This window comes from Dromiciops gliroides, chromosome 4 (genome assembly GCF_019393635.1).
Source record: "Dromiciops gliroides isolate mDroGli1 chromosome 4, mDroGli1.pri, whole genome shotgun sequence".
Classification (NCBI taxonomy): domain Eukaryota; kingdom Metazoa; phylum Chordata; class Mammalia; order Microbiotheria; family Microbiotheriidae; genus Dromiciops; species Dromiciops gliroides.
Window position 1 is genome coordinate 24259422 of NC_057864.1, and position 18870 is coordinate 24278291.

Here is an 18870-nt window from a genome sequence, read left to right on the forward strand (position 1 = left end):
CATCTAGAAAAAAGAACTGTGAATTATGAATGTAGATTGAATCATACTGTTTCTACTTTTGGACTGTTTTTTGTTTCTTTGTTTGAGGTTTTTCCTTTGTGCTCCGATTGTTCTGTCACAAGATGACTAGTGTAGAAATATGTTTGATGTGACTGTACATATACAACCTATATCAGACTGCTTTCCATCTTGCAGAAGAGGGAGGGAAGGGAGGGGGGGAGAAAAGAAAAATTTGGAACTAAAAATCCAGTGTAAACAAATGTTGAAAACTATCCTTATATGTAATATGTAACTGGAAAATAATAAAATAAAAAATTTAAAATAATAATATTATGGCATCATATACAGTATATATGGGAAATGAGTTTACATTATGTATGAAAAATCAAATCTTGTAAATGGCAAAACAAAAAGAAAAATAATTTTCAAAAAGTTATTAAAACATCAGACCCTTTTGTGACTTTTGGCCAAACTGTACCAAAACAAACAATAAATAGGCGCATAATTTAGATATAAAGGATGATATGATAAACAAATTAGAGGATTATGGAAAAAAATTACCAGCTAGTTCTACAGATAGGAAAAGAATCCATAACCAAAAAAGAGATAGAGAGGCCCACAGGAGGTAAAAATGGGTAATTTTTATTACATAAAATGTAAAAGGGGTTTTTTTCCCTCCACAAACAATATCAATGCAACTGAAGTCAGAAGAGAAGCAGGAAATTGAGGTGGGGGTGAACTTTGCATCAAGTTTCTCTGATATAGATCTCATTTAAAATATATGTATGGTGGGCAGCTAGGTGGCACAGTGGATAAAGCACCCTGGATTCAAGAGGACCTGAGTTCAAATCTGGCCTCAGACACTTGACACTTACTAGCTGTGTGACCCTGGGCAAGTCACTTAATCCTCATTGCCCCACAAAAACAAACAAACAAACAAACAAAAAAGTGGTCTTTCCCTCCTAAAATATATGTATGGAACTGATTCAAATTTATGAGAATAAGAGCTATTTCCCAGTTAATAAGTGTTCAAAGGATATGGATAGGAAGTTTTCAGAGGAAGAGATTCAAGCTATCAAGAGCCATATGAAAAAATTCCTTAAATCAATGGCTAACTGGAGAAATGCACATTAAAACAACTCTGAGGTACCACTTCACATTAATCAGATTGACAACATTGACAAAAAAGGGAAAATGACAAATACTGGAGGGATTGTGGGAAACCATTGACATAGTATTACCAGGCATAAATTTCTGTGATGGTCATAGCTAACTAGCATTTATATAGCACTTTTCAAAGATTTTTCAAAGCACTTTAGAAATATTATCTCATTTTATCCCCAAACAACCTTCAGAGATAGGTACTATTTTTATACCCATTTTATAGATAAGAAAACAGAGTTTAAGTAACTTGCCCAGGATCATACAACGAGTGTCTGAGGCAGCTTTTGAACTTAATGTATGCCAAGAATCCTGGTTGGAGGGGACAGGTGAGGTATAGCTGGCTGAACTTTGGGAAAGAGAACCAGAGAAGACTCGCTGCAGGAGGAAGCAGAGAATCAGCTAAAGTTGGAAATGTAGGTAGGATGGGTCCAAACTGTAGAAGGGAGGGGGACAAGTTTGAACTTCATTCAAGTCTGATAAAAATATTGTCCATGACAGAGTAAAGGACAGAGTCCTGGGTCACTCTATTTGAGACTTTACTGGATCTTTACTGGACTTTAGTAGGTCACTCTACTGGAGACAAAGTACTTTTGATTTGAACCAGTCGTCATCTCTGTCTGACTAGTAAATGTAAACACGTTGATGGGGGCTCATGAGGTAAGTTTTTAAGTGACTATAAACCTACAAAGCACTGTGAACCTGTTGTGGCTTTGTCTGAGGCCATGATCCATCATGTGGTAAAGAATGGATGGAGTGATGGTGGAACCAACCAATTAATAAGCAAGAGAATGTAAGAACAGAAGGGGATCATGAACAAAAGAATGTCTGAATGAACTAAGAATGAATGGACCAATGGACCATAAATTCACATGATGTTAGTGCTGGAAGAGACCTTAGAATGGAGAAGTTCAGATCCTAGAACAAAGAAAGTGAGAGCCAGAAGGGACCTTGGGGATCATTTAGTTTTCAGTGGTCAAGGTGACTTGCCCAAAGTCACACAGAGTTACTGACAGTTAGGACTATAGTAAAGGTCTTCTGATTTCAAGTAAATGAAAGAAGAGAATAAGCGGTTGAGGAATGAGTACCCAGGGTCCTTACCGCCAGGGGTACAATGGAGGCCCGGCCCTTCTTGGTAATGGGCTTCTCTTTCAGACTTGTCAGGAGCAGCTCCAGAAGGTCCCGAATGTCACAGCTGGGTTTCCGAAGAATTAGCTGCCTCCACATCTCTGCCCCATTGCTATGTAGGTACAAAGTCAAGTCATGGAGGTGATGCGAACCCACCTACTCGCCAATGGACTCCAGATGGATGGGAATGAAATGGTACAACAGGGAGAGTGGCACTCACTGAGGGTCATGGGTAGATATAGTTCAGTAGAAATTGGAATGGGCTCTTTGGGGAGACAGGTAGTGAGCTCCCCATCACTGAAGGTATTCAAGCAGCAGCTGAGTGACCACTTCTCAGGGAGAGGATACATACATAAGACAGGGAATTGGATCAAGTGAATTCTCAAGTCTCTTCAAACTACAGTTCCAAAAGTGCATATTCTTGGACCTGGCTGGTCACCCTCATCACCAGGGATTCAGTGGGGAAAGTAGGAGGGTAAAAGCTGGCACTAACTTGGTCCTCATCACTAGTGTTATGAATATCCTCTGAGTAATTATCAAGGACAATTAGTATAGTGGGTCATAATTATTCACATCTGCATGGTACTCTTCAGCCCCTTGGAGGCAGGGGGCCAGGTTCTAACCACTAGCTCTGCTACTTAATACCTACGTGGCTCAGAACAAGTGATTTAATCCCTTCTGGGCCTCAGTTTTCTTGTCAAATGAGGAGGTAGAGTTAGGTGGTTCCTAAAGCCTCTACTAGATGCAGATACTATGATCTGATGGGCTTCTCATGACAATATTGCTGACATTGAACATATTCTGCATTTGACAATTGAGGCAACTGAGGCTGAGGAGGGAGAAAACCTAGTTCTTTCAGAGAAAGGTTGTGGAGGCCCTGTCCCAACTCCTTTGACTGGTACCTGTCCAGTGGGAGGGGACACATGAGCAGAGCAACAACCACTTCAGTCATGAAGGAACTGGCCAAAAGGGAGATGGGCAAGAGGGCAACTTCTCGGGCTCGCAGCTCATGGATGGCACTGAGGTGCACATAGATGCCGTTCATGATGTCTGGAATCTGGAGGGAAATGGGAGGCAGAATTAGAGGAGTGGGGGCAGATGAAGGGAAGAGAGAGGAGGGAAGAGAGAGGAGAAAGGAAAAAGAGAGAGAGGGACAGAGAGGAAGAGAGGGGAGAGAAGAGAGGAAAGGAAGAAAAAGAAAAGTAAAGAAGGAAAGGAAAGGAAGAGAATAGAAGAGAGGATAGAAAATAGAAAAGGGGACAAGAGAGAAGAGAAAGAGTGGAAGGAAATGGAGGAAAGTAGAGGAGAGAAAGGAGAAAAAGAAGAGGAAAGAAGAGCGAGAAAGAGGGGAAGAGAAAGGAAGAGGGGGAAGACAGGGAAAATGGAGGAGAAAAGAAGAAAAGGGGATAGAGGGGGAGAGGAGAAGGAAGAAGAGGAGAGAAGAGGCAGAAGAGAAAATGGGGAGAAAGGGAAAAAAAGGGGAAATAGAGGAGGAAGAGGAACCAAGTGGAAGAAATGAGAAAAAATAAAGGGAGAAGAGGAATGGAAAGTGACATAGGGGGAAGGGGAGAGAAACAAAGGGGAAGAGAGAGGAAAAAAAAGAGAAAAGGGAAGGAGAGGGACAGAAGGGAAGAGAGATGAGAAAGGGGAGGACAGGTGAGACAAAAGAGAAAGGGATGGGAGAAGAAAGAGGAGAGGAGGGGCAAAGGATAAAGAGAAATGAGAAGGGAGGGATGGGAAGAGCACACAGAAAGGAAGGAAAGGAGATTGGGAAGAGGCAAGGGGAGAACCAGAGAAAGAGGAGAAAGGATATACAATGAAAGCCAAGTAGAAAAGAAAAAGACAGAAGGGCAAAGGGACAAAGGAAAAAACAGGGGGCAGCTAGGTGGGGCAGTGGATAAAGCACTGGCCCTGGATTCAGGAGGACCTGAGTTCAAATCTGACCTCAGACACTTGACACTTACTAGCTGTGTGACCCTGAGTAAGTCACTTAACCCTGATTGCCCTGCAAAAAGAAAAGAAAAGAAAAGAAAAAGAAAAAGAAAAAAGAAAAAAAAAACAGGGAGAGGGAGGAATGATGACAGGGAAAAGGAGAAACGGTAAAAAGGAACATGGGAAAGGGAGAATGATTATTTTGTAAGAGTAGAAGAGAAGGGAAAGAAATCAAAGAGAACAAAGAGAGGGTGAGATAGGAGGCATAGACACCTTCTCCAGGGAGTAGTATCTGGGCCCTAACCTGAGAGGAATGGCTCCTCTCCATAGAACAGCCCACCCCAGTCTGGACATTGCCAAAGGGGGAAGAGGGAAGGGAGAAGAGGGCACCCCAGGGCTCTGCTGCCTTCACCTCCCCTTGAAACCAGGCATGCCACCAGGAAGGTCTCCCCTCCAATCTCCCCATCTCTGCCTCTTTGGTGACCCAAGATATCTGCCCAGGGGTCAGCTCCTCCAAAGAGGGGCGGGGAGGAAAGGGGAAGGCTGGGGTTCCCTGCCCTAGGGACCACCTCCCTGCCTCCAGCAGCCTTCTTACCACCTCCAGTACCCTGTGTCTATACCACTCCAGAACCGAGCTCAGGGTGACCTCAGATGCCAACTGCATCATCTCTGCTGTGTCCTTTGCAGGGGTCTCCTGGTCATCCCTCAGGCCTTCCAAGGCAGCCAGGAGCAGGTCTTTTACTTCTTGGGGTCCAAGAAAGTCTCCAAATTCCTGAAATTCACAGACACACATGCAAGAGGTTAGCCTGATTTCACTTGGCTCTATTGGGAAGAATTAGACCCAAGAAGTGTATGTTGGAAGGAGGCAGATTATCCACCAAGGCATTTTTTTTTTTGGTGAGGCAATTGGGGTTAAGTGACTTGCCCAGGGTCACACAGCCAGTAAGTGTTAAGTGTCTGAGGCCGGATTTGAACTCAGGTCCTCCCGACTCCAGGGCCGGTGCTTCATCCACTGCGCCATCTAGCTGCCCCTCACCAAGGCATTTTTTATGTCTCAGGCACCAAAGAGAGACAGAAGTTCAGGACTGGAGCAGCCACATGAAAACTAGAACATTTGTTCTATTTGGCTGCACATACAGTGTGACGCAGCTGTGACAGAAAACCCGACAGAGATACCTGAGCACAGGGTGGGGTCGACTATCTAAGGTTCATGCAAGCAGCCAAGGAGGAGTTGGGTGCTTTCTCTCCCAGAGCATGGAGACCTGGAACATGGAGTACGGTGAAGGGGTTTGTTTCCCTTCCTTCTTTCCCTATAACACTGAGACCAAGGATGCTTAATAACACTCTTCTCCTATTGATCTTTGGTAACATTTGTATCAAGGCTGACAGTGAAGGGCAGAATGCAGAAAACAGGGTGTTAGCTGAACATTCAGCTCTATCAAGAGTGGCTATGTGTTCTGCTGCTTAGAACTTACTTTCCTACTTTGCATTAGTATTTTTATATGTAACTATATTTACCCTCGTTGCTGCGTGATTGAGTTCTTTCTGGATAAGTGGAGAAGGGAACTAAGACTGGTATATCTAAGTGGGTGGGCATAAAAGCCAAGAGAGTTGTTAGTTATTCTTTTTAAAATTTTATTATATTTTTTAATGAACAAAAATCCGTTTTCTCTCCTCACCTTCCCCCCATGCCCCACCCGGGAAAAAAGAGAGAACAAAACCCTTGTAACAACTGTGCATAGTTATGAGTTATTTTCAATAATTAATCTATTTGGGGGACAACTAGGTGGCATAGTGAATAAAGTACCAGCCCTGAATTCAGGAGGACCTGAGTTCAAATCCAGCCTCAGACACTTGACACTTAGTAGCTGTGTGACTCTAGGCAAGTCACTTAACCCTCCTTGCCCAGCAAAATAAACAAACTAATTAAGCTCCTTTTTCATATCTCCATTAGAATGTAAGTTCCTTGAGGGAAGGAACTGTCATTCATTTCTATCTGTATTCCCAGAGTTTAGCATTTACAGTAAGAACTTAATCTATACTCTATCTACTTGCAGGGAATTTGGAGAGGGAGTTGCTTTAGGCAACTTTTGGAGGTCCTTTGTCCCAGGGAACTGGCCACCACCAAAGAGTCTTAACTAAGCCCTCCTGTGTCTTGTGGAGGGTGGAATTTGAGGTGGGATACTGGGAAGCCGGAGGGTTAGGGTGAGGAGGAAGGACATCCCCCCCATTAAGTGTTATGCCCCTAAGGCATATCTGATAGTCCCCCCCACTCTCACTCTTCAGCCCCTCGGTGTTATATAGGAGGTCTTTCTATGTGTACGTGGAGATGGAGGGAGAGTGGCTATGCCTGGAGACTAGGTCAGGGAGGAAACATGTGTGTGCACTCACACACACCCCAGATCTCAGCCCCCTGGAGGCAAAGCCCTGGCCACCAATACTAAGGCTCTGAATCAATAGAATGTAAGCCCCTTGGGGACAAGCACTGTTCCACTGACTGGCACACAGCAGGCACTTAATAAGTGCTTATTGATCGATTGTTCAATCAACCAGTTTTGCTCCACCCCTTGCCTGTAGTTACCGAGATCACTCTCAAGATGTTTTGGCAAGGACTGACGGGGTTGTAGGGACCTAAAAACCGCTTATTGCTCTCATACAGCTCCAGCTTGTTGGTTTCTTCCTTGTCCATGTATCCTGGAAGGAGGGAGGGAGGGAGGGAGAGAGAGGGAGAGAGAGGGAGGGAGGGAGAGAGGGAGAGAGGGAGAGAGAGGGAGGAAGGGAGAGAGAGAGAGAGAGAGAGGGAGGGAGAGAGGGAGAGAGAGAGAGAGAGAGAGGGAGGGAGGGAGGGAGAGAGAGAGAGCGAGGGAGGGAGGGAGGGAGGGAGGGAGGGAGGGAGAGAGGGCGAGAGAGAGAGAGAGAGAGAGAGAGAGAGAGAGAGAGAGAGAGAGAGAGAGAGAGAGAGAGAGAGATGGCATTTTCCTCCCAGACAGAGCTCTTGCACCCCCTCCCCCAGCTCAGCTGGACTCCCCTTCATAGAAGCATGGGCTACACCAGCCTCCTCCAGGAAACCCAGGCTATGGCAAGCTCTCTAGGGTCCCCAAGCCCAGGATCCCTGGGCTCTGAGCCATTCCTGCCACTATCTTTCCCAGGAGCCTTCAGGACGCTGCCCAGAGTTTAGAGTTGAGAAGGGTCCTTCAGGATCATCTCTCCAGTTCAGAGTCCTCATTTGACAGATAATGAAATGGAGCTGGGGAGAGAGGAGCTTCTGGAGATCGGCAGAACTGGGCTGTGTTAGTGTGGAAGTTCCTTAAGGGGAGGCATTGGGTTGGATGGCCTTTGGGGACTGCCCACGTCTATCTCTGATATTCTATGTTCTTAGTTCTGTACTAAGGTCCCTTCTAGCCCTAACGTTCTAGATTCTCTGGCAGTGTGTTCTCTTCCCTTCCATCTCTGACCCTTTTTGTGTTCCAAAGTCCATAAGGTTCAAGGAGATCCTACACCCTCAGGAGTGCTAAGGAACCTAATGCTATTTGTGGGAGGCCCTGGGATGGCTGTGGCTTCCTAGCATTCTCTCTCCATGCCACCAACGTGTCACTTACTCTTCTGGAGCTCCAGGATGGTGTAAAGGATGATGATGCCATCCAGGGCTTCGTAGCCGATGTCTTCATCTGGGTCGCAGATACGAAGAATGAGCCGTCCGAGCAGAAGACCGAACATGGGGAAGCCAAACATTGTCTGCTGGGCAGGACCACAGATCAGAGTCAAGTCTCAGAGACCACTGAGTTCAATCCACCCATTTTACAGATGAGAGGTTCAGTGACTTGCCCAGGGTTACAAAGCTCACAGCAGGATCTCTACTCAGGGCTTCCTGGCCATGCTTATTGAAAAATGACCTTGGGGCAAAGATGTGCAGGGTGGGCCCAGCCAAGACACTTAAGAGAGAAGAGCCCTTGTCCTGGCCCCTTAAGAAATGTGTTAGCCTTTGCTCTGAGGGGTCTGAAGGCAACAGTTTATAAATAATTTCTCCCTTCCAACCCATGCTTTGTACATCTGGCAAACTAAGCTTTTCTCTGCATAGATCTGGCCACATTGCTCTTCTCCAAATCCTGCAGTGGCTCTCCACTGCCTACAGAGTAAAGGTCAAACTTTCTGATATTCTAGGCCCATCATAATATGGTACCAACCTGCCTGATGTTCTATATTGGGACAGCCACTAGGTGGCGAAGTGGACAGAGGGCTGGGCCTGGAGTAAGAAATATCCAAATTGGCCTCAGACACTGACTGCGTGACCTTGGCAAATCACTTAACCTCTGTTTGCCTCAGTTTCCTCATTTGTAAAATGAGCTGGAGAAGGAAATGGCAAACTGGTCTACTATCTTTGCCAAGAAAACCCCAAATGGGGTTGGATGTGACTGAAATGACTGAAACAATAAAATAAAAGCTTATTCCATCCATCCATCCATCCATCCATCCATCCATCCAAACTGACCTGATCTCTGTGTTAGGACTACACCCTCTGCTTTCTCAGCTGCATGCCTTTGCTCATGCCCTGGGAATGAAATTCTTCCTTCCTTTTCTTTGCATTTTGAATTCCAGCCTTTCCTTTAAAGGCTCTACAGAGGTACCATCTCTTCCAGGAAGCTGCCTCTCATTCCCCATCTTGGGGTCAAGAATGATCTTCTCCTCCGACCTCATCCAATGCTCTGTGCTTCTCTATAGCACTAACTAGGTGTTATATTTATTTACGGATGTGTCTTCTCTCCCCCTAAAGGACTCTATATTTCATGAGGGCAAGGATCATCTTTCATATCTTCCCACCATACTAATGGTGCACTGCTCAGTACAGTCAGCCTTTTCTAAACCAAGGGGTGTGGAGATGATTAGAATTGGCACATATAGAGACAAAAACAGATATAGGTACCTGTATGTAGAGACAGTGCAAGACCTTGAGAGGCCTCAATTCTATTTCTGGTCCATTCTGCTCTGTGGTCCTTGGTTTTTCTCCTTGATCACAAGTGAGGATTCAACTAGATAATCTCCCCAGTCTCTTCCAGCTCTAATATCCCAAGCACACACACACACACACACACACACACACACACACACACACACATGCACACACACAGATGATGCAGTCAGACGGCAGCTAACAAACAAGCAGACATGCATGGATGCTAATGGATACACACAGACCCTGCTGGGAGGCAGGTACCCACAAAATAGCTCCTTTGGTTGTTCTCCAAGGTCAGGCTTCCCTTAGACTCCGTAGGGGAGCTCAGGATTTGTTCTACGGAGCTGGTAAAGAAACAGTGAGTGTGAAGCACGCAGGTTAGCAGGAAGACATTGCTGTTCACAGCTCTTGCTCTCTCATGGGCCTTTGATGATGTCATCCAGGGTCCCAGGGGCTGTGGAGAGAACTTGTCTGTGGTAACCAAGGCAAGCAGGTCAAGAGACCCAACCCTTGGGTCCCAGCTCTGCCCCTGATTCAGTGTGTGACCCTGGGCCAGCTTCCTCTCACTGGGTCTTGGGTCCTCCTCTGTCAGGTGAGGTGATGGGGTGGATGACCCTGAAAACCCTTCCTAGCTCTGAGGGGCTTTCAGTCTCTGTTTCCGGCTACTGGGCATGGACTTTCTCTGCCAGTGGCCAGGGACTGTTAGGGGCTAGAAGGAAACTTAGAATGTAGAATGTTAGAACAGAAAGAATTCCAAAAATACAAAGTGTTAAAGCACAGACCACTAAATGATAGAACTAGAAAGAACTTTAGAATGTAGAGTGTATAAAATGTACTTTAGAACAGAAAATGTTAGAACTGGAAGGAATCTTGGGACCCAGAATAGGAGAGTTAGAAAGAACCCTAGAGCATAGAATGTATAAAATATACATTAGAACAAAAATGTCAGCATTGGGAGGGAACTTAGAACACAGAAGATAAGAGCTGGGAGAGAACCTAGACCACTGAATGTCAGAGCTGAGAGGGAACTAGAACACAGATTATCAAGGCTGGGAAGGAAGTTAGAACATAAAATATCAGGGTGAAGAGGGAACTTAGAGCATAAAAGGTCAGAGCTAAGAGAGAACCTAGAATATAGAGTGTCAGAACTGAGAGGGAACGTAGAACATAGGATGTCAGAGCTGGGAGGGAACTCAGAACAGAGATTGTCATAACTGGGAAGGACCTTAGAATTTGAGTGTGAGAACTTGTAGGGACTTTAGGTCATGGAATGTCAAAGCTTGGAGAGGTATTAGAACATGTAATGTTATAGGTGGATTAGAACATAGAATGTTAGTGCTAAGCAGGAGATGTATAGAATTAACTAGAACACAGAGCACAGAACATTAGAGCTAAAAGGACCTTGGAATATAGAATGCATAGACTGAACGTACAGACAATGCTGGGGTGGGAAGATCCTTGGGACACAATGTCTGAGCTAGAAAGAGGTATGGGAAAAGGAAGTGAATTGGGACAGAGGAAGTAGGAGGAGATTAGGAAGAAGGACCGAGGTTGGAGAGGGCAAAGGAATGATAGAGACTCCAATGGTAGAAACCAAGATGGAAACAATGGAGTTGGTGAGGGACCAGAAAGAATAACTCAAGAATGGAAAGGGATGGATATAGGGAAATGAAGATGGAGAAAAAGAACAAATATGATTTCATAGGAACATGACCTATCCCACCCCTTAGCAGCAAAGTGTGACCTTGGCCAACTTATTCCATTCTCTGGGCCTTAGATACCTCATCTGTAAAATGGGGACAAATAGCCCTAACCTGTTCACTTCACAGGGCTACTGTGGAGAAGGAAATTTTAAAAGCCTTTGTAAGTTATTAGGCCGCCATCTTGGATAGACGTTGCAGGGGACAAGGAGCTGCACCCAGACTTGAAGTGTAGAAGAATGGACTGGATCACAGGATCTCCCATTGACAGATTCCTTCCTGGCCCTCCATTTTGGGGATGGGCTTAGTCTGTTCATGAACCATTTGCCTCTTGGCTGTGCTTCTGACTCTACTGACTTCATCACTAGGTGGGTACCTTCTCCTCCCTTCCCCTTTTATGCATTGTCTTCCCCCATGAATGTAAGCTCCCTGAGGCCAGGGACTGTCTTTCTTTTTGCTTGAATTTGTACCCTTAGTACTTAGCACAGTGTGTGGCAAAGAGCAGGTGCTTAATAAATGCTTAGGTGCCTTGCCTTCCTGCCTAGAGCTAGAAGGAGGTTCAGAGGTCATCTAGCTCCTCTCCTCATTTTACAGATGCAGAAACATAATCAGAGAGGGTGAGTGATTTGTCTAAGGTCACACGAGTACTAAGTGGCCAAGTGGTCTGGATTTTAATCCAGCCTCTGATTTGAAATCCAGTCCCTTTTCTACCATCCCACCCCTGACACCAAAGTCCATCTTTGGGGTATCAATAGTCCTTCAGTGATGCTCTGTGGTGTGAATTATGAAACACTACCATCTTAGAAGAACCATAGGAACATGGATGGGAAGGAATATTGGGGTTCAAAGGGTCCAACCCCCTTATTTGGTTTGTCCAAGGTCCCACAGACAGCGAATGGAAGAGTTGGTATGTGAACATGGGGCTCTCCCACTCCAAATCCATGACTTTCCCATGGTAGGACTGGGTGAAAGGTACAATGTTGGGCATAGGGATGGGAATGGAAATGGAGATGGGGTGACAAAGATGGGTAAGGAGGAAGGAGAGAAGGAAAAGATGAAAGAAAGGGGAGAGGATGGAAAAGAAAGGGTGGGGCAGAGGTTGAGGTTAATTTGTAACAACATTGAGGCTTTGTGATGTTGCTCATTTCTCTAGTCCCTACCTCCTAAACTATGTGCCCAGACCCATCTCCAAAAACTCTTCTCCCTGGTCCTTCCATTGCCTCTAACTTGTCCTATGTCAGAATCTCCTTGAACCCCCCTTCTCACCTCCAAAAGGTTAGTTAGGCCAGCAGGGGTAGGATCTTCTAAGAAGAGAGAGTTCATCAATGTGTGAAGGGCATCCAGTGTCTGAACAAACAATGTCTGAGGGAGGGAAGGAGAAGAGAAGGGAGGCAATTATGAGATCTGGACAGTAGTGAGGGACCTCCCACAAGCAATGGACCATTTTGGGGGTGGGAGATCAAGGAGTCGCCTTTTAGCCCTTTCTGTGAGTCAAGTGGAAGAGAATGATAGAACCATACAGGTGAAATGTCCTCTGAGGTCACTCAATAAGTAATCAAATAAGTATTTATTAAAAGCCTACTGTGTTAAAGTCAATCAACCAATAATTAGTAAGCACCTGCTGGGGATACAAAGAAAAACAAAATAAACAAACAAACACCACCACCAACAAAAACCCAGTTCCTGCCTTCAAAGAGCTCACAGTGTAATGGGGGAGTGTGAGGAAAATGACTGCTCAGTAATTTTCTGGAGCTCAGCAGTGATGATGTGTCAAAAGCTCATTTATTGCCATTCTTGAGAGAAAAAAGCAAGGGTGTCCATTATCAATTATATATTCAATATAATTGCTAGAAATGCTAACTACAGCAATCATACAAGAAAAAATAAATTGAAGGAATAAGTATAGACAAAGAGGCAACGAAATGATTCCTTTTTGCAGATTATATGACAGTTTACTTAGAGAACTTTAGAGAGTCAACTAAATAACTAATTAAAGTAATTAATTACTTCAACAAAGTTGTAGGATATGAAAAAAATCAGACAAATCATCATTTCTTTATACTACCAACAAAAGCCAGTAGGAAGAGATAAACAAAAAATATTTAAATAGTACAGACAGTTATGACATTTTGGGGCAGCTAGGTGGTATAGTAGATAGAGTGCTGGGCCTGGAATCAGGAAGACCCGAATTCAAATCTGATTTCAGACACTCACTAGCTGTGTGACCCTGGACAAGTCACTTAACCCTGTTTGCCTCAGTCTCATTATCTGTAAAATGATCTGGAGAAGGAAATGGTAAACTCCTCTAGTATCTTTGCCAAGAAAACCCCAAATAGGGTCATGAAGAGTTGGACATGACTAAAATGATTTAACAACACAAAACATTTGAGAGTCTACCTGCCAAGACATTTGTCAGTAAAATTGTCGGTGCTGGAACAAACCAGAACTCAAACCAATACTAAAACCAAAAATTTAGTAATAAACAAGAGTTTACCAAGTTTGCTAGCAAGGAAGCCCCACCTCCACAGGTAGAGATTCCCCAAAGAAACAAGAGGACAAAACATATATATGTTTAGAGTTAGGCAGGAAGTGAATTGGGTATGGGGTACCTCAGGATTAGACAGAATTTTTTGCTGGGACTAGTAGGCAGCTAGGTACAATGATGGAATAGAGTGTTATATCTAGAGCCAGGGAGACCTAAGTTCAAATCTACCCTCAGACACATAATAGCTCTGTGACTGCTTTGCTAGGGCAGCTAGGTGGTGCAGTGGATAGAGCACTGGCCCTGGAGTCAAGAGGACCTGAGTTCAAATCTAACCTCAGACACTTACTAGCTCTGTGACCCTGGACAAGTCACTTAACCCCAATTGTCTTAAATATCTAGGACCATCTCTAGTCATCCTGATATATATCTTGCCACTGACCCAGATGGCTCTGGAGAAGAGAGTGAGGCTGGTGACCTTCACAGCCCTCACTTAAAATCCATTTCAGTGCAAGTCATGATATCACCCAGATGTCATGCTCTTCTTCTTCGAGAGAAGGACAAACACCAACAACCACAACAGGAAAGTCTCTTCAAGCTAGCTATCTCTTGTAACCCCATCCTAATAGAAAGAACTGTTTTTTCTGTTTTAGCAGTAAGAAAAGTAAGAGACAGGGAAAGGATTGCAATACAAACAGGGTCAGGGGCAAGATAGAGAAACTACAGAAAAATGGAGTTAGTTTAGCTTTATCAGCTAACCACAAATCCCCACTTTGAGACTATTGATAGCTTAATAATTTTAAAAAACAATTCCCAAATCAGTACTAATCCAAAAAGAAATGATAAGCAGTTTATAGACTGGGTAACAGGTTTATAACACATGCAGAACTAATAAAACAAGCAAAATAATAAGATAAATGATGAAATCCAAGATAGCTGTATCTTTAAGGATGTCAAGTCTTTTGGCAGTATCCATGATCTTCAGGTGTCTGGTAAGCACCTCCAGAGCATTTCTCAACAGCTGTGGATGGATTAGGGCAGATTTGTAGAGATATTTCCTTGACCAAGGTTCTAGGTCACTTGTGGAGATTTTCTAGGTAATTCTGCTAAAGCTAGCTAGTGATAGTGATAACACTTAGTATAATTTAGTAAAACCTGACAAAATCTAATCAGATCGACCTTCCAATAATTAATTCATGTGGTGAAAGCCAACTCAGACCTTATGGAGATAACCTTATAAACAACAGAGTTCTAGAAAGAACATTAAAGCAGGCTACACAATAAGATACCTTATACTTTTATCCCATTATAGCAATTCAGAGGTGCTGGGGTATTATAACAATAAGACTCATTATATATATATATATGTATATATAGATATATAGATATATATAAATTGCAGTTTTACCTAACTATGGTTAAGAGATTTTCTATGAATGGAAAAAAGGAGGAACATGATTGTAACACCAAGACTGTTCATTCAGGTCTAAGTCTACGGACACAGAATGTTTTAACATAGGTATAATAGGATAAAGTATCCTTAGTTCTGTTTGATTTCAGACAAAAGTCATATTTAACTTTTTGGAACAGCTAATCATGTAGCAAAGTTCCACATTACTCACAGGGTGTTATAGCCAGGCTCAGGATTAACCAGGTGAGAAACATTCCTGTTTAAACAGAAATAACACAATAGAGAAACCGAGTCAAGAGTCTCCTACCTTAACCTATGCAAGGTAACTTTCCCAGACACAGACATCCACCTGTAGCAGTCTTTGGCTCATAGTTTATTTGAGCAGCTCATGGAATTTCCCTCAAATGGTGGATTACTGACTTAATGATCATTTAGACAATTATACCTGAATTCAGAATTCTGAAAAATATCAAATTACAGTCCCAAGAGATTTTAGCTCAAATAGAAAGTTCCACTCATCACAGCTGAGAACTCATACAGTTATTATTTCTCTCATATTATTGCAATAACAGTTAGCAATAAGAAGTTCATCAGGCCTTTCCAAAAAAAAAAGTCACTCACCATCCTTTTCTTAATCTTTTTCTTCCTATTCTCAAGTTTAAGCTCATCTTGGTACAACAATCAATAATTAGAAATCAAGAAAATAATTACATTCTGGAATTCCACACAGATAGTGAATATATGATAGTTCACTCAAAAACCCAGAAAAAAACAGTCTGATTCCTGCAAATCTCCAGACTAACAGATATCTATTTTTAAAGGTATTGTATATTAATCCCTATATAAATCTTTATGGCTAGAATCTATTGATACTAAGTTGGTTCAAGATATAACTTTGATATATACTATTCCAGGTATAATTTCATAATTTTCATAATCACAAATCATCACACAAATCACTTCTATACCATAAACAAACTTGTAAGTCCTGCCTTTGGCACAAAGTGTTTGTGATGGAAGAAGGAACCCCATCTTCTCAGTAAACCAATTCATTATTTTATATTTGCATTCAGCAATTTATTTCATAGTCTGATAGGATTTTATGACCTTACCCAAGCAGATGGTCCCAAGAAACTTGGCACATTTGTAGCTAAGGATATTTTTATAAGGTCTTTTTTTTCTTTTCCCATAAAGTAATCATTATTTTTCCTTTTTAAAATATACCCAATTAAATACTTGATAGGCTTTAACATTATAATAGCCTCTACTAACAATTAATAATTTCATAGCCTCCAGATCAAAAGTTATACTTTCCAATGATACAATTACATCATCCTCTTAATAGCATTTTTTATACAATGATTTCCCATAATTCACAGTACAAGAAAATTTAGAAACACAATAATAACATACACAATATCATGTATTCAAAACATTTTAATACATTTCAAAACATTCAAAATTATTGTCAGTCAAATGACATCAATTCAGTTGAATACATTTCCAAATTATCTTACACAAATAATCACTTTATTCATTTTATCACTTTTGGCATTCTATACTGATTGCATTAAAGACCAGTAAAGAATAATTTGTATCTAATTATGCTTTTAACAAAACTTACTTTTGAAGTTTCTAAACATATTGTCTTAATACCAAATATTAAGTATCTTTTCCATTAAGCTCTGATTTACAGAGGGTTGAATATCACAATTATCCTAATAGGAGAACATATCTCATTTAAAATGAGATAATAAATTCATTGACATCTGTATCTATATGTAGAAATGGTATCATACAGAATCTCAATTTTGCCAAGGGCCATTTATGGCTAGCACTTTATATATTATAGGGCCTGTTGCTTTCAGTTAGTCTACTGCCAAAGATTAAAGTGGCAGTCTTATACTGTCCACTTTCTCCTTTAAGGTCCAGTAGAATTTTATATTCCTTACATAATGACTAAAATATAATCTTTTAATAGTCCTTCAAGGACAGAATTTTAGTATACTGTCATCAAATAATTCTATATTGCAAGTATAGTTTTCATATAATAAAGAATAACCACACAACATCTTTCATATCCTTCTTAACTTAACAAGATCAAAAACTTCCCTCAAACCTCTTTCTAAAACTCCAAACCTTTACTTTCAAACTCTCCACTCATACTCAGTACCAACAGATTCTGACTTTTGAGTTTCTACTCCTCCTCTCATCGCTACTTGCTTAAATTTTCTCTCTTTCTCTTGTTCTAGGTTACTAAGATTCAATTATGCCAATATTATAAAAGGTCTATCAATTCAAGATTATCTTGTTCTAGGGTTCTAGAATTTAGAGTGTCTAGACTTCTATCCACCAAATTCTATAGTTCTAGGTTTCTAAGATTCTACTGTTCTGGGGTTCTATGGTTTCATCAACCCAACAATCTATGATTCTAGCACTTTAAGTTTCCCTTGTCCTAGGGGTTCTAGGATTCAACTGTTCTAGCATTCCATCTGACAAAGTTTCTATGGTTCAAAAGTTCTAGGACTTTGAGATTCTATATTTTCTCATTCTAAGAATCTCTTAGAGACTCAGAAGGACTCATGTTTAGAGTTATCTAAACTCTTTCCTGTCCACAGGTATGAGGGTGCCAAGGGTGCCACACCCTTGCATTGATTGTCTCACTTTGGACCAAAAAGGATTTTATTTGGAATCTCATTTCTGAACAGCTATTGTGGGTGGGTGGGAATGTGTCTGGGGAAAAGAATAGGTGAAGATGAGAAGAGTTTGATCCTGTCCCCTACCCCACAGTGTACAGATTATGCCTCTCCACCCCCTGTGACTTCAGAAGGTACAAGAATATCACAAATTCTGGCCCCTTGTAACTTCTTCCCATTGGACCTGATTCTGGACTCTAGAGCCAAGGAGAACATGGCTAATCCCCTTTCCCTATGATTACCTGTTAAATATATCTTAGAAGACAACTTTATCCTACCCCCAAGCAAGTATCTCCTTCCCAACCTAAATGTCCACCCCCTTCACATCTTGGTCAAGACTTCCTCTGGGCACAAACCACCTTGAGATCTTAGACCTGGCGATGGAAGACCCTCTGGTCTACCTCCACTACTGGAGAGGTGATAGGACAGAAGTCTTGAGAAGTTAAGTCACTTGCTCCAGGTCATAAGTGAAAGATGCAGGATGTGAAGCCAGGTTCCTGACTCTGGAGCAGGGGGTCATTCCACTGGCTTTGGAGTCTTTCCTAAGGGCCTTTCCTATAAGCATTCCTTCAAAAATGTGGTGCCTAGAACTAGAAATAACCCCCTTCTCTTTTCTGGAAACCCTCAAAGCCTCAAACTCAAATAGAAACCTTCAGGTCACATATTGACTTAGAAAACCACAAATTCACATTGTCTATGTTGCATTGTATTTTTATCCATTTTGTTAAACATTTCCCGATTACATTTTAATCTGGTTCAGTAGCCCTTGGGAGTGTTACTGGCCCCATGGCCTGTTGACCCTGAATTTAACACTTGTGAACTAAAGTATCTAGGGACCCTTTAACTCCTGAAATTTTGAATCTACTATTAAGTGAGTTAGCACCTTTGTGAATGATCACCTTTCTCAGGAGATGGTCATTCACAGAGCAACATCAGCACTTCAGAGAGGCCTCAAGAATACCTTGGGGTCCTCTAGCATCTTGGGAGGGGAAACCCCCCCCAAACTCCTCTCAGGGAGTTGGAAGAAGATGGAAGGTGGCTGGAGCTGCTGGGGAGCCAAGTCTCACCTGCACCAAGTCAGCATTGGTCCTATCCTGCTCCTGCATGGTCTGCACTGAGGGCAAGGAGAACACGCTCTTCACACAGATGGCTAGCAGCTCCTTTCTCTCCTTTGCTCCCAGGTACAGGTGCTTGTTACTAGGGAGGAATGAAGCAGAGGGAGGGGCTATGGCAGCAGCCTCTTTGTTGACCTCCACTTCCCTCCAATGCAGCCTCTGCTCAACTGCCAATGTGATTATTCTAAAATACGGATCTGATTATGTCTCCTCCCCAAACCCCCATAGCTCCCTATTACCTACAAGTTCAAATAGGACATTTAGAGTTCAGCACAAGCTGGTGGTTTCCTACCT

The 18870-nt window shown here is 42.6% G+C and overlaps 1 protein-coding gene across 1 annotated transcript in view; it reads right to left on the reverse strand.

The window, feature by feature from the left end:
- The window catches only part of MROH7 (maestro heat like repeat family member 7), a 50680-nt gene that overhangs the window by 23004 nt on the left and 8806 nt on the right, over positions 1 to 18870 (reverse strand). The window contains exons 4-11 of the mRNA XM_043962781.1: positions 18529 to 18658; positions 12055 to 12234; positions 9438 to 9626; positions 7821 to 7956; positions 6803 to 6915; positions 4817 to 4993; positions 3192 to 3346; positions 2263 to 2401 (exon numbers count right to left, since the gene is read on the reverse strand). Coding sequence (XP_043818716.1) covers positions 2263 to 2401; positions 3192 to 3346; positions 4817 to 4993; positions 6803 to 6915; positions 7821 to 7956; positions 9438 to 9626; positions 12055 to 12234; positions 18529 to 18658 — 1219 coding nt within the window. The remainder of the gene's footprint in view (positions 1 to 2262; positions 2402 to 3191; positions 3347 to 4816; positions 4994 to 6802; positions 6916 to 7820; positions 7957 to 9437; positions 9627 to 12054; positions 12235 to 18528; positions 18659 to 18870) is intronic.